General features: G+C 44.2%; 1 protein-coding gene across 1 annotated transcript in view; it reads right to left on the bottom strand.

Moving 5' to 3' along the window:
• Positions 1 to 13,362, bottom strand: part of LOC144781795 (actin-related protein 2-like) — a 123,937-nt gene extending 110,575 nt beyond the window's left edge. Inside the window, exon 1 of the mRNA XM_078660797.1 lies at positions 13,181 to 13,362. Within this exon, the coding sequence (XP_078516923.1) occupies positions 13,181 to 13,228 (48 nt within the window). The 5' untranslated portion in view covers positions 13,229 to 13,362. The remainder of the gene's footprint in view (positions 1 to 13,180) is intronic.
• Positions 13,363 to 14,495: the final 1,133 nt, after the last annotated feature.

Below are 14,495 nucleotides of genomic sequence, written 5' to 3'. Positions count from 1 at the left end.
TAGGGTCAGCTGTGGGTTTCTTTAGGATGGGTGATACCTGACCCACTTTGAGGGAGTCAGGGCTAGCGAAGACTCTATTGCTGTAGCTTTGGTGCTGGAAGGGAGACAGGAGGTGGCAAGCGCGGACAGAAGATGTGCACTCCGTACGCATGCACATCTCCTGTTCCTGGAGGCTGGCGAGAGCATGGTGCTCTTTCACTTTTGCGGTTTCTCTCCCCCGTGGGCTCCACTGGGACGAAATTGCGAATTATACTGTATGCCAATGAGCTATGAACTATTGTGACATTGTTTTAAAATCCAATAAATTATTTGATCATCAGAGAATAACAAAAGATTGAGGAAAAGAATAGGGTTAAAAACATATGCCCTGTAATGTGCATGCAGGTCCTTGCTGCCTATTTGTAGCTCATTGTGCTATATTAGAAGGATTGTAACTTATGAACTGCAAGTAACCAATGGACCTCTTGAACAAGAGAAGTAACCAACTGAGCTATCTACATAAAATAAAAATCAGTGATCTACATGCTAAACGTTGTGCTTTGCACTAGGCACATGAACCCTCTTTGCTACTTTATAATGGTTAAAACTGGGACAAAACAAAACAGATCTCTCTAGCAATTATATTGCCAATAGTTTCTTACCTGAAAAGATCTATGCATCAGGCGGCTTAACCACGTAAAATAGTTTATTATACAACCTATATGAGACCAATCACGCAAGCAAGAACAAATTTACTGTCACATGTCTTTGCCAACAAATTCTTTACTGCAGAGTTTTTTGTTTTTTTTAAAGTACATCTTGAGTAAGTCAGACTCCGCTTTTCATTAATTCGTCCCAGGTGACCCTCAACACCTTTCTAATACCACACCTTGACCCCCAATGTATAAAATCCCGGAGAATTTTCTATTTTTATTTCCGTCACTGCATGTTGGGTACTATGTCCAATTTTGGAAGCTCCCTCTGAAGTTCTGTAATATTTACTGGAGCCCACATTTTGAGTACGGTGTCCACTTCTGGGAGTCCACCTTAGGCACATACTCTGTTTTGAGGGGCACACATGGTTGCCACCTGAACAATTTTGTAGCGCCCGTACCAATATTTTAACGTCACTGCTGGTTCAAAAATTAGAAAAGTCACATACCTAAAGCTGGTATTTTGTTCCACTTATCAGTGCATACCTTCGACAGTAAATATAGGAAGAAAGCACTTTAAGATGTGTTTTAGTGCTGCCTTAAAGATCCCCCACTGTAATTAAAGTACACAAAAGCCATGTTAAAAAACATGAATGTACTCAGATTAGTCCCCTGGAAATAATGCATGTTGGTGGAAATCTGACCTCAACTGATGGAATAAGGTATATTTGTGACTATAAAGTGATTGAGAATGTTTCTGCTGATGAGATACTGTGTAAAATGTACTCTGTACACTTAATGAGAGTTCTAATGTACTATTTTAAGATGCAAATAAAAATGTTTTAAAAAAAACATGAATGTAGACAATTTTCAAATAAAGTTCTATTGAAGTACCTTGTCAAGCGCCCTTGCAGAGTCTTAAAATGATGTGAACAACCGGTCAGTATTTGTCTCTGGGAAAGGTGGTCACAGTAGGGGCACACCCCGGGCATTCTGACCAGGCTAAGAGGCAGCCTAGCAGCAGAACCAGGGCAGATACAACACAGCCACACGATGCACCCCCGAGGGGTGCAGGATTCAAAATAGAAGCCCTGTGAAGAGAGACTCAGAAATCTAAACACGGACACGGGCGGGAGGCAAGGAGAGGAGCTATATGAAACGGGCATTCATGTTAATAAGAGGATACACAGAGTACAAGAGGCAGCCTTGTTCTAGGACTGTTCCTCGGAGAGTGCCCGACCTGTGCTGCTGGTATAGGAGGCAGGGCTCAGGAAAATTAGGAAGGTCGTATCATGAACAGTTGCGCTAGTTTAGCACTGGGTTGAGGCGCAAAGTCCAGCGCCTGTTTTTTTCCCGTTGCACTGGCTGAGGTGCAGACAAATAACTTACATTTTTTCCAAGTTACAGCATGATTTTCAGACAGCACGCCTCGGAAATAAATAGAGGCAACACCTGCTCTATGTCTGAAAATCATGCTCCAACTTGGAGAAATTCTTAGTTGTATGTATACTCCTGAGACTAGAGTATGGCAAACACAAGGAGATGATGGACGGAGCACTGAAACTTTTCAGAGATTCATCCTCAGTCACAGATCTGGGCTTAATCCGCCATCGTTCTTTAGCTCACTTTGCCACCCCAGTTCTGACCCAGCCATATCAAATCGTCTTGACCCTGTTCCTCATGAGAACAGTCCAGCCCGAACTGCCAAGACAGGTCTTCCCTGGACCTGAAACAAGCATCCTGGGACCAGTTTTGGGGTAACACCTCTCATCATCCAGTGGGAAAGTGAGCAAGGAACCCACATTTGGGCATACCCTGCCAACTTAGGGCGAACACTGCAAACACAGGGCGAACACAGCAAAGTTCACTTTGTCACTGGATTCAAGCTAGCCTGGCTGATGAGGGGTGTTACCCCGAAACCGGTCCCAGGATGCTTATTTCCGGTCCAGGGAGGACCTGGCTTGGCAGTTCGGGCTGGACTGTTCCCATGAGGCACAGGTTCAAGACTGATTTGCATATAGCTGGGTCTGAACTGGGGTGGCGAAGTGAGCTAAAGAATGATTATGAATTCAACCCAGATCTGTGACTGGGGGTGAGCGTCTGAAAAGTTTCAGAGCTCCGTCCATCATCTCCTTGTGTTTACTCTTTAGAGTGTGCCAACGTACAAATATACATGTTCGGCTCCTAAATGAGCCACCGCACCTATTCATGAAACGATCCGAAATAAATATGCATATTTTCTTCCCCAGTTAAAAAAAAAAAAAAAAAGAAGAAGACCCTAAAGGGACAGAGGTAACCAACTCCCTGTTACAACGGAGGAAAAAACTATCAATGAATCGAAGAAGGCGCGAGCCACAGAATGGAAAAACAAGCAAGAAAATTGAGGAGAATGGGGCGGACAGGAACAGCCTGATCTCTATTAGTGTTTGGTCCCAACCAGCGCTGGACAGTAGGGGGAACACATGGGAGCCCGGTTCTGGCAGTTATTTCTGAGCCCGGACCTGGCATCCGCCCAACCCATGATAAATTTTTTTATTTGACCTGGTGTCATTATCCAACACCAGGATAAAATTCAGCAGCACCCGCACATTGTCTGCTTTCCATTTACTTGGAGCAGCAACCTGCAGGTGGAGAGCGGCTTTCTTATTTTATCTTCCATCTGGGCCTAAAATAAAGGCATGACTTAAAGAGCGATCAGCCCTTCTTTTATTCAAGTATCATCCTGGCTGGGACCCACCTTGAGCCTAACACCTAGATGGAAGGTAAGAAAGGCTAACAGCTTGTTATAAATTCACGAGTACTTAAGAGAAACTATTGGAGGCAGGTTTTCAACTATGTTCAACTACCCCCACCCCTCAGAAAGAGATGTGTATGCACTGTAAGAATGACAGATGTGTCTGTATTTACTTAAATATTGATTTAAATGGGACCTGCTAATTCTTTTTAATTCTGTGCAACGCTACTCATTCCACTGTATGGTGTCAAAGCGCTTTACGTCACACGCAGACACAATAAATCATGTGTCTGTAAAATTATGTACCGGAAATGTTACATAAAACAATGAGGATTATAAGGTGTAGGAATCACAGAGTTTCCATACTTTTTGATAATATATGTTAATAGTGAATCAGAGTTGGACTCGGACAGAAAACACTCCAAGCACTAAATTTAAAGTGGTTCCCTGAAGGCGAGGCAGATAGATGTAAAATTGGCACACGTTTGCAAATTAGGGCAGTTTCATACTTGCAAAGATAAGCTAAATAGGTGTTTTGCAAAATAAGTCTGACTGTATGTAGTTGTGCTTGCTACGGCAATGTTTGTGGTACTATCAGAGAAATCGGACAAAAAACGGGCCACCATAAAAACAGCCCAAAACCAGCTCATACACTGGTCAGAACAGCCTTGGGGGATCTTGCCAGATTGTCCCATAAGTCAATCCGACCCTGGACTGAATGGTCGGAGAAAGACAAGGTCTGGATATAAAACATAATGCAGTGATTGGATAGTCTCTACTAACAAGACTATTACTGCTCAAAGCAACCCTTCTTTGCAATCTTATAATAGCAATAGATAGGGAAAAAACACTAATGCTCTCAACCCATGACTTACAGTTTGCATGCTGCTCCTGGATGCCAATAAATAGATCACTGTGCAATATTAGAAAGATTGCAACGTATGAATTGGAAGTAACAAAATCATCTCGGTGTCAAAAGCAGCAGCCTAATTACCTTTCCACATAAAATTCGAATCTGTGATCTACATTTTATACAATTTTGTTTGCAGCAGGCACACTAATACTCCATGCTACTTTAGGAGTCAAAACTGGGACTGGACAAAACACAGAACTAACTAGCAGTGCATTAACCCCCGGTTATCTTACTGCTGTTATAATCACTCAACATTGCTGTGCACACAATGATCTCTGCATTACGTGCCTGAAATCTAAAATGCAGCCTTTTTCTGACCAGTTAACTAAGCTAGAACAGATATACTGTCATATTTGTCTTTGTTGCCAATTTATTTGAGGCAGACTTTTTTTTTTTTAAATGCTCAAGTTGACTATCAGGCTGCTTTTCAAACTACGACTCTTTTAACTACACCCCTTTCATCTACCACACCTACACCCTCCCTCTTTAATTGATGGGTTCCCTGCACAATATTTTTCCCAATTCCAGCACCGACACATCTATGCAAGAACGTTACCTATTATTCCACGAGGGTGCCTTCCACATGCTCACCTGGCAACCAGACGGTACAACTAGCTTACCTTACCCTTGCAATTTTAACAGAAGGCGATGCACCACCTCAGAAACATCTTATGATAAGGGTGGGAGATTCCCCCACAATCCTCCAGTCACCATGCATGACAAGTAAATGAGACAAGATGGACCCCCCTCCTGCACTGCACAAGGACTACGCGGCTGAAGTACACAGAAACTGTTGTAGTGAATGTGAATACAAGTGTTGTCATTCACTCAAATTACCAGCAAAAGGGAAAGAAATTGCGAAATCTTTCCCAAAGTGCAATTCCGTTAATCAGACAACTGACCAAAGGGGTGACACGGGGGGTAGCATGGTTTCATTACAGCCACAAAATGACCCTGCCCCTCTCCTCCAAGGAAGACAATTTTCCAGGATAGGTAGGGGTTGACACTTTGGAGGAGAAACGTCCAACAATATATTGAACCTGTAGCTCAAAAGCAAAAGTATGTAACCGTTTGTGTTTGCAACTTCAATGTGCGATGGGGTCTTAAGAGTCCAGGCGCAAACGTATGCACATATGTAGTGATGGACTTTGCCTATCTGTACCTGTTGGGTCTCAGTAAACTATTTCTATTACTGCTCTACTATACAACATCTCTAAACAGAAAACAAGAGATGTGACAAAAGCAAACAGTACAGAAGTCCTCTACTGCTCCTGATCTCCACCACTTCCTGCGGTACCCCTTTTTGTGATTCAGGGAGTACCAGGCGCTCTAAAACCAGCAGGCACATCCATGAGTAAAAACAGAAATCATTCCTGCGCCTCGCTGCTCTTTCCCTCTGAATTAGCTACTCGCCCAACTGCATTCCAGGCACACCATTGGAAAAGCTTGTACAGTCTTGTATCGACCTGCACGACGCTCATCAGGTATGTATATGACAGAAAGGCGACTCCCGAAGAGCTCAAAGCCTCTGGAAGCACAGAATGTATCTATACTCTCTTTGGAAAGGCCGTATTTCCTTTTAATTTTTAAAACTTGTTTCGGTTGCATTAACTTCTGGGAAGCACTGCCAACACCATCTCCCATGCTTCAGTGCTTTACCTAAGCCGATTTTTTTTTTTTTTTAGGGTCTCGGCTAAAACCAGATTTAGCTGATTCACCAATCTCAGGTTTTCCAAAGAATCCAAACAAAAATTCACAATAAAAATGCAGATCTACATACTGGATTTTCAGCCAGTCCTGTTTCTCTATTGGTCTGTCCAGGTGTCTCAATTTGTGCAAGTTTTCGAAGCTGAAAGAACTTTGTGATCAAATTGTGAAATTGCTTTTTGACCTTGGTTTGTCTCTTCTGTTTTCTCCCTCCTATTTGTTTCCCTCTCAACTTCCTCTTTTCAAATGTTAATATTTAGTTGTATTTCTTTATAAAATAGGCAAGTCAAACACCCTGGGCGATTTACAATTAAAAAAAAAACCTGTTCAGGTGTCATGCACATGTGGCTTCCATCCCCACGTCATACAGGAGGGTGCAGTGAGTAAGCCCACATCCACTTTCTGTCTTACACTGTGAGCGGCCACATTTGGCCTGATCACGTGCACTGCTGCCTCAAAACGAGTGCACTTCAGTGTCCAGGCTGATGTGTTTGCGCTTCCAGGCCACTAACCAACAGGCTAGTAAACAAACATTGGCAGAGCCAACAGGCCTCGCATGGGTCAGCTGTTGGCAATGTTTTGTAGTCATGATGTACAGCAGGGCGGGTGCTATGCAGCAAAGGCTAAAACTAATTTTAAAAAATGAAAACCAATGCTGACTGAGTTATAGCGCTTTTTTTTTAAATTATAAACAAGTGCGGATTAGGTAAAACAAAGGGAGGGAAGGAGGGGGAGGACTGGCGAGAGGGGATGGGGAGCACCTGGACAAAGGAGGGTGAAAGGTAAGGTCTGGTGGCAAGCACACCGACTACAGAGGGTTGGTGGGAGAGTATGTGGACTAGTACAACAGCAATGGAGAGTGGGTGAGGTGCTGCAGACAAGCACATTGACAGATTTGACAGAGTTGAGCGAGTGGTGCTGCAGACCAGCAGTCAGACAACGGAGAGTTGGGTAGGGAGCTAGGGCAAGTAGAGGTTGGGCGAGAGGGACTTGGGGAGAACATGAAGCAGGGAGAAGTACACAAGGAGCCAGCTGAAAAACACTGGCACTCTTGTAGAGAGCTTAAACAAAAATTAAAAGCGTAGCGCCTGAAAAAGCAAATAAAGGAAGGACACAGTAATGTGTCCATGCTTCAGGAGAGCGAGAAACCCATAAAGAGGAAGGAACCCTAGGAAAGCTGACTAATGAGAAGCATGCAAACGAGCATGAAAGTGAGGCCAACTAAAGGTAATCACTGGGCCCCTTCTAAACCCCTGTAAGTTAATAAAAGTTCTTGTAGGAGACAATGCATGCACTGCCTTAGGTAATACCTAAAACTATGCTACTGAGGGCAGGGCAATATCGTACACTCAGGAGCATAATGCCAGATATAAGGGAAACAAGAAGGAGATAGATCACTCGACTAAAATAACTTCTTTTACAACACAGAAAAGACATCCCAGCTGCCATGAAGACTATAATACCCAATCCTTTAAAACGAAAACAGTGGGACAAAAGACCTCTTCAAAGCTTTGTGATGGCACAACAATCAGATGCCTGATTCTCTGGCACCATCCGAAAGAAAAATATATGCAATCTAAACATTATTCATGTAGCAAAATGGGCAAAGTAACGCACACTAACAATTTAGGATTTTGAGAGCTCTACTGAAGACCTTCAACATCCACATTCCCATGTTCATGTCTGCCCCCACCGGTTAATTCAAAACAATTCCACCTTAGTGAGTGGAATGTTGTAAGACATTAGCCCTTCTGCCTCGGGCTTTATTAGTAAATAAAGAACCTGTCCTCCGTTACAAGTTCTCACCTGCAGCTCGAGTATATACCTAGTATAGAGGGTTTTTAACAACCTTGGCACCCGGATATATTGCTTTGATAGAGGAAATGGTCCACATTTTGGTTTTCTCTATCACATCCACATATCCTTCCAAACTTAACAACTTTGGCTGCCCAATCCTCAAAGACCACTTACAAATTCTGCCCTCGCTCTGGACCGCCACAGAAGAGATTGAAATCCTCTGCAAAACACCTGCTGACCCACTTTCTCCTAGTGCGCACTGACAATGTCTCAGAGCAACAAAGTGCTTTCCACACATCCTTAAAATCAGGCATGTTGCGCTCTTACAAAAGACATCTCACCTTAACTAGCAACCACTACCCTTCACTCACTCCTTGGGGAAAGAAAAAACGAAAATTACATAACCACAGGGTCACCGTGTAACTATAAAGTGCTGCACAACTATATTTTGCTAATTAGCACCTTTTCAGCCTGGCTGATACACAAATGAAGAACACTGAGTGTTAATGTCCAAGTCGTGGATTACATTCTAGCCTTCAGGCAGTGACAACTCTTTCTGGCCTGTTTTCTGCATTGGATAGGAGGTGAATACAATATCGGCCAGGCAACACTCTGCGAAGGAATGGGGCTCAATGGAACTGGTTGTTATTGCTTTCTTCCTTACTAATAGACAGACATCAATACAAGCAGCTAACCACAGATCATATTTCTCTGTGTTAACTGCTGGGTCTCTTAAGGCTCAAGTGTGGAACAGCTTAATTCTATCATTTATAATTTTGGACTCGGACATGGAACCATCAGGCCCCCTTCTGCAAAACCAAGGAATTGCCATACAGCCATAGCTGAAGCGTCATCTCAGAATGACAGCCACCAACTCCAATCATGTTTGTGTCACAAAGCAAGTACAAGAGACGTATACACAACTGAACCTACAAAAAGAAGAAGCGGTGTTCCTCGTGTCTAGTGGCATCCCGGAATGAAATGTAACACCATGACTGAATGTTTCTCCCAAACCAATCCTCCCCATGCAAAATCCATGGGCTACCACTTTGACATTCACTGTAGCTTCAAGGCGCAAGTGACAAAAATGGCACGGACAGCCTTGATTTAGCCCATAAGGGTGCAGCTAGGCTTATTTCAGACCAGTCTACAAGCGCTTGTTACCATCACAAACATCTATGTAACATTGAGGGTAAACACTTCTTGCTGCTTTTGGAACCTCCACAACCCCGCCAGCCATCAACACTACAAGCAGAATCACATTCTGTCTCCATAGTCAAAGAACAAAGCAATCAGGCTGTACCACCCTACCTTGACATATACACCTGGGCTCACAATTCAAACATGCTCCATGATCAATGTGACCGGGACAACGTAGACACCCCATACTCTCGGATGAGCACTTGATCTCTGAAACGTCCTGTAGCACTAGAAACTAAGGCATAGCAGGTCCCTCCCCATCGCCAGAAACTACAAGAAGAAAACTCACCAACAAACTTTGTCGAGCTACATCCCAAAAGTCTACATATGGCTGCCCTACCACTTTGCCTTTTCATTCGCTCTGCGACACATGACTAAGCTAGAAATGGATCCCCGCACAACATTTATTGCCCTTGCCATTATTTTGATCTTCACCCTGATGTAAACACCGCTTTGCAGCTGCCAATAATGACTATTCCTTGAGTATCAAGCATATCTACTATTTGCCTATTAAATATGAACTCCGCCTTCTCAAGAACGTAAACCCTTCACGGCATAGAGCCATATCCCCACCCGAAGCCCAGGACACCGCTTACTCCCATTCAATAAATTCAATGTAATCTGATGATGCATTATATATCTGGTTTCAACAGACCTATATTTTCGAGTACTGTATAAAAAGTGGTGCTTTTATTCCTTAGTACTAACTAGATTGACCCCAGAAGGATTAATGGCTGTCTCAAGCTCCCTACGCACGCATACAAGGCCGTTCACAACTTCGGACCAGCATACCTAAACAACCACCTTTCCTTCCACGCACCTAAGAGACACCTCCTGTCAGCTGATGTCTCTGTCCACAATCCCACACATCTACAAGACCAAAGCGGGAAGGAATGTTCTTCTTCTACCTTGCAGGCAAGGCCTGGAACGACCTCCCCTCCACCTGCGGCAAGTCCCTACATTGCTCCAGTTCAGGAAGGACCTCAAGACCTGGGTCCTCGGATGACCCCCTTTCCCCCTTAGCGCCTTGAGACCCTTGCAGGTGAGTAGCTGCGCTTTACCAACCCTGAATGATTGATTGTTCTCCTGGTGATGCAGGTTACACACAATTCTCAGGAGCAGAAGTATAATCCACTAATTTGTTGCCCTGCAATTTGAATCCATCACTTGGCGAGACATCTCTGCAACAGACGCTTAGCCCGCTGAGCTACCCCACTGGAACTGCAACCTGTGACTAAAGCTGCACACAGGCCTCTACAGTCATCACACTGGGCTACCTTAACAAATGTGCAGTGGCAAAAGCTCTCCCTGTGAGAGCTTCACAAGCTTTTAGCGCTCCTCGTCAACCGATGACTCACAGTTCCCCACTTCCTCTGCTGCGTCCAAGGCATAAAAAAAGACGTTTCATGTTGGCCACAATTTCATCACAGTCTACAAATGCAACTTCTTGACAGGCTGCAGTTCCGCGTTAAAGAAATGCGAAGAAAATAGCAATCCGATTATAGGGAGCTATGATTAAGTTCGAACAGATCATTCTATATTTCATAATCAGTGCTGCATGAAGCACCGTACTTTACACCGAACTTTAGGAGGGCCCACTCAACCTTTCATGCTTCTGAAATGGAAAAAAAAAAGTATCAATGAGGTGAGAAGTAGGGACTACAAACTCATCGTGTGGAAGTGACAGTTGAAGATTTAGCTTGTGGGCTCTGCTATTTTTCCTTGATTTCGTTTCAAGTCAAACCAAAAGTTTGTTCTTCCCTGTAGGGTAGTTTCCCTCAAGCTAAATCACACAAATATTTGGGTGAACTGGGTAACAGGAGAAAAATATACATTCATGGAAGAGTGACTGCAACACGTGAAGCGACTTCGGCGTGTCACTCAGGTAAAACGAGTGGAATCTGGGATAGTTCTGACCACGGGCAGAAAAGCACTCAGGGCACATTCCTAGCTCTCGGACCAAAACACCATTTCCGGGTTACAGGGAGGCGGTGAAACCTTCGCTTCAACGTTTCGTAAGGGGGGGAAAGGGGCATGTCTGCTGATCTAGTATTTTACAGGGGTTGAGTTGTGTGTGTGGGAGTACTTAACCCTGACTTATGAACACCTCGGCACTATTTTGCAACTTGTGGATAGACTCTAACTCCACCTTTGCCGGCACCTGCACGCTCTCAGGTGGAATGTTCCTGAATTCACAGGCTCATGGGCTACCTTTCGTTCTCCCCCTCAGTCGAGAAGCGGTCCACCCTTCAGAAAAGCGAGAGGGGCCCGCCTCACTGAGGGAAATGTCCCTCTGAAAGGTGAGAGGAAGGGCTCTCCCCCCTCTAACAACAAATCCACTCTGGAGTATGATGCTCTACGCTCACCTGGCGAGGAGGTAGATCTCTCTCTCTCTCCTGGTGACACCCACTCTCCCTCAGGTGAGATATCATATGTTACACACCCGAGGTAGCTCGCCATCCACAAAGGCACCTAAACTGTCTGCAGGGTGACACTTTCCTACCCGTGGTCCGTCGGTGCGCTCCCTCCTAGCAACACCGTTGTGAAAGGTGGATACAAGTACACATTTGCCGATTACACACACACCTCTCAAATTATTGCACACACCCTCTAAACCGTGCCACTAACATTAAAGAAAGATGGAACTGTCCGAAAGTTCCTGCTGCAAACGATCGATAAATTATTTAGGAAGCCGAATTTCCGATTAGACGCGGTGCAGAAAGCTTCCTCAAAACTAACTTTTTTTTCAAATGACTTGACGTTTCCTTTTTAGGAAGAAACCTACACGTATATCGCATTTTAGCAATTGATTCGACTTTAATTCAGCAATGATTCGTCTGAATCAGAAAGTAATGCCAGACATCCCATTTCAGTCAGACGTGTGTGATGATGTCCAGCCCGGCACTCATTCTCAAATCTTGAGCTCTACTTAAATATGTGGCCTCCTGCTGCACAACACTCTTAGTTTTAGGATCTTACCATCACTCTACGTAATGAATACGCTAAGATTCCTGATCGTAAATACAAAAGCATACTTTTTTTGATGTTGACGTTGGTTATTCTAATTTTTTTTCATATAGTCTTTAAATTAAGCTAAACAAGATTTTAATAAAACATCGAGTCGAAATAAGGGGCAACTCACAAGCTGGCTCAGGTTGTAAGAGTTAAAGTCATCAAAGTTAAACACACAGACTCTCTCTTTAGTGTTAAATGCACAAGTCCCACACAATTTCAGACCGTGAGCAGTCTGCGTGTTATAGGTTGGAATGATAGCAGTACTGATTCACCCTTTCAACCCCACAGTCGAAAGACTCACTCCACAATCTGAACGGTATTTTGCACATAAACAGGTGGTAAAAAATGTCAGCCCAGTGAGCAGTCTGCAAGTCACCGGTTCGAATCCTTGAAGGGCAGATTCTCCCTTTGACAGCACAGTCAAGAGGCTGACTACAAAAGCATAACAACATGTTGCACAATGGGAAGGTGACAACAATATATCTAGCAGCCTGTACATCACAAGTTATAACCCCAACAGAGTATCCCTTTCAACGTCCACGGTGGGGTAAATACGAGCAACAACTAAGGTGAGTGGGAACATAGTTGCACCTTTTATTTGCGAATCTAAAAAAGCTTACACGTGACAAAGTACTGTAAAAATATACCATTCTTTCTCAATAAAGAGCATATAACCCTGCTGCATGTATGATGTTGGTAACTCATTTTACGCTCAGCCGTGGTTCTTTACATAACGTTATCTGCCTACAACGGTAAAGATTGAGGAAAGCAAAAATTCAACATAAAGCGCTTAAAAAACTGGAAATCAACAGTATATGAAGAGAGCAAGAAGATACAGGGAGGCTAAAGCAGGAGACGAGAGGACGAAAGGTGCGAAAGAAATTGAGAGAAAGGAGGAGCTAACACGGGTAAAATGAGAAGAAAACATTTATTTCCGGTAGTTGTGCATTGCAATGCTTTTTTTAAAATCACCTACTATTTACTTTGAAGAAAACAGGTTCAGAATATTTGAGAAATGTAATAGGGAGGAAACCGGGTGGTGGCACTCCGATTATAAATGCACAAACAGGCACAGCCTCTGCACTTCCTGCTTCTGGGGAGCTTCTGCTTATTTTTCAAGTAAAGTTGCCAAGCTTCACCAGGCTAGGCATTGTGACCCGACAGCCCTCTCCGGACACTTACCCCAGTGCCATTGTCGCAGACAATCACTTTCCTTCCCTGGCTGTCCATGCTCCGCTTGCCTCCTTGACCACCGCTGGCGCCTCTTCTAAGCTGGTTGCCTCGCCCTGGTCCTGGCAGAGATGCTTCCTCCCTGCCTGCCACAGGAGGAAATGAGGTGGGCGGGACCGAGTCAGGCAGCTCGAGACCGAGGCTGGACGTAACATCCTGGGCTGGGATCAGATGGTAAGGGAACAGGAAACCGAGCTCGAAAACACGGTGCGCGCGTAACAACAACCAGAGAAATTTTGCTACGTCCGCATCCGTTGTTTGCAAAGTAGACTCCAAGGATTTAGCAGATGGGAGGGCGAAAAAGTAAACGAGCGGCAGTGGAAAATCGGCGTCGCTAGCAATTTAGAATAATATAATATTCCGGGCAAAGCTAATAAGTCTGGCTTGCATTTTTATTCCAGCCCAAAACATAAAAAAGCTTTTCTGTAGTGAAAAAAACCCAAGTAAATAAACCGGTTGTTTTCTGTATACAGTGCATCTTTGAGCTAAATACTTTAGTATAAAAACACAAGGATTCGGTGTTTGCGTGCGCATTTTTAGGTTTCTACTGCACAGTGCTTGCTATGTATGTTCTTGTGAAATCTATTGGATTTGATATATCTTAAAAGGGGCTTATATCCCGCCCTCACTTCTTATTTGTCCATGAGCTTGTCACTTTAGTTTTCCTTTGTTTCTATTGATTGAGCATTGCATTTCCTTTACCAATGCTTTTTAGGTCAAGCCTAAGGCATTGGTTTAGAAATGCTTGTTGGCAAAATTAAAGTAAGGGCTTTGAAAAGTGCACCCAAAATGCGGATAGGGTACGGTGCATGTGAGCCGGGCGCGTGGACATCGCACTCCATCGGCATCAGACTTCAAAGGAAGCCACTTCCCCGCCATGCAATGCCGCTCCTCCGGCCCACCACGCAATGCCGAGAGCTTGTTTCTTCTGCTCTTGTACAGGTCTGATGCTTCACACCATTTGGCTGCCTGTGAGCCTCGGCATCAGACTTCAAAGGAAGCCGCTCCCCCGGCCCCGCCACGCAATGCCGCTCCCCTGCCCCTACCAGGCAATGCCGAGAGCTTGTTACATTTATCAGCCCGCAACTAGTGCCTTTTAGTGCTCCGTGCCTCTATTGCGGGTGTCTTGGGCGTTTTGGGATTTTCAGTCCGTTTCTACTATTGATGTCCCAGCCCGCATTATTTGTGCTTTTAGTTACAATGTAACCCCCAAAACATTGTACGGTAAAAAACTACATTTGCAACGATCCTTATACTCTCTCTTTTA

The sequence above is a fragment of the Lissotriton helveticus genome, chromosome 9 (genome assembly GCF_964261635.1).
Source record: "Lissotriton helveticus chromosome 9, aLisHel1.1, whole genome shotgun sequence".
In the NCBI taxonomy this organism is placed as follows: domain Eukaryota; kingdom Metazoa; phylum Chordata; class Amphibia; order Caudata; family Salamandridae; genus Lissotriton; species Lissotriton helveticus.
The sequence above is the reverse complement of the archived record's forward strand: the minus strand, read 5'-3'. Positions and strand labels throughout refer to the sequence as shown.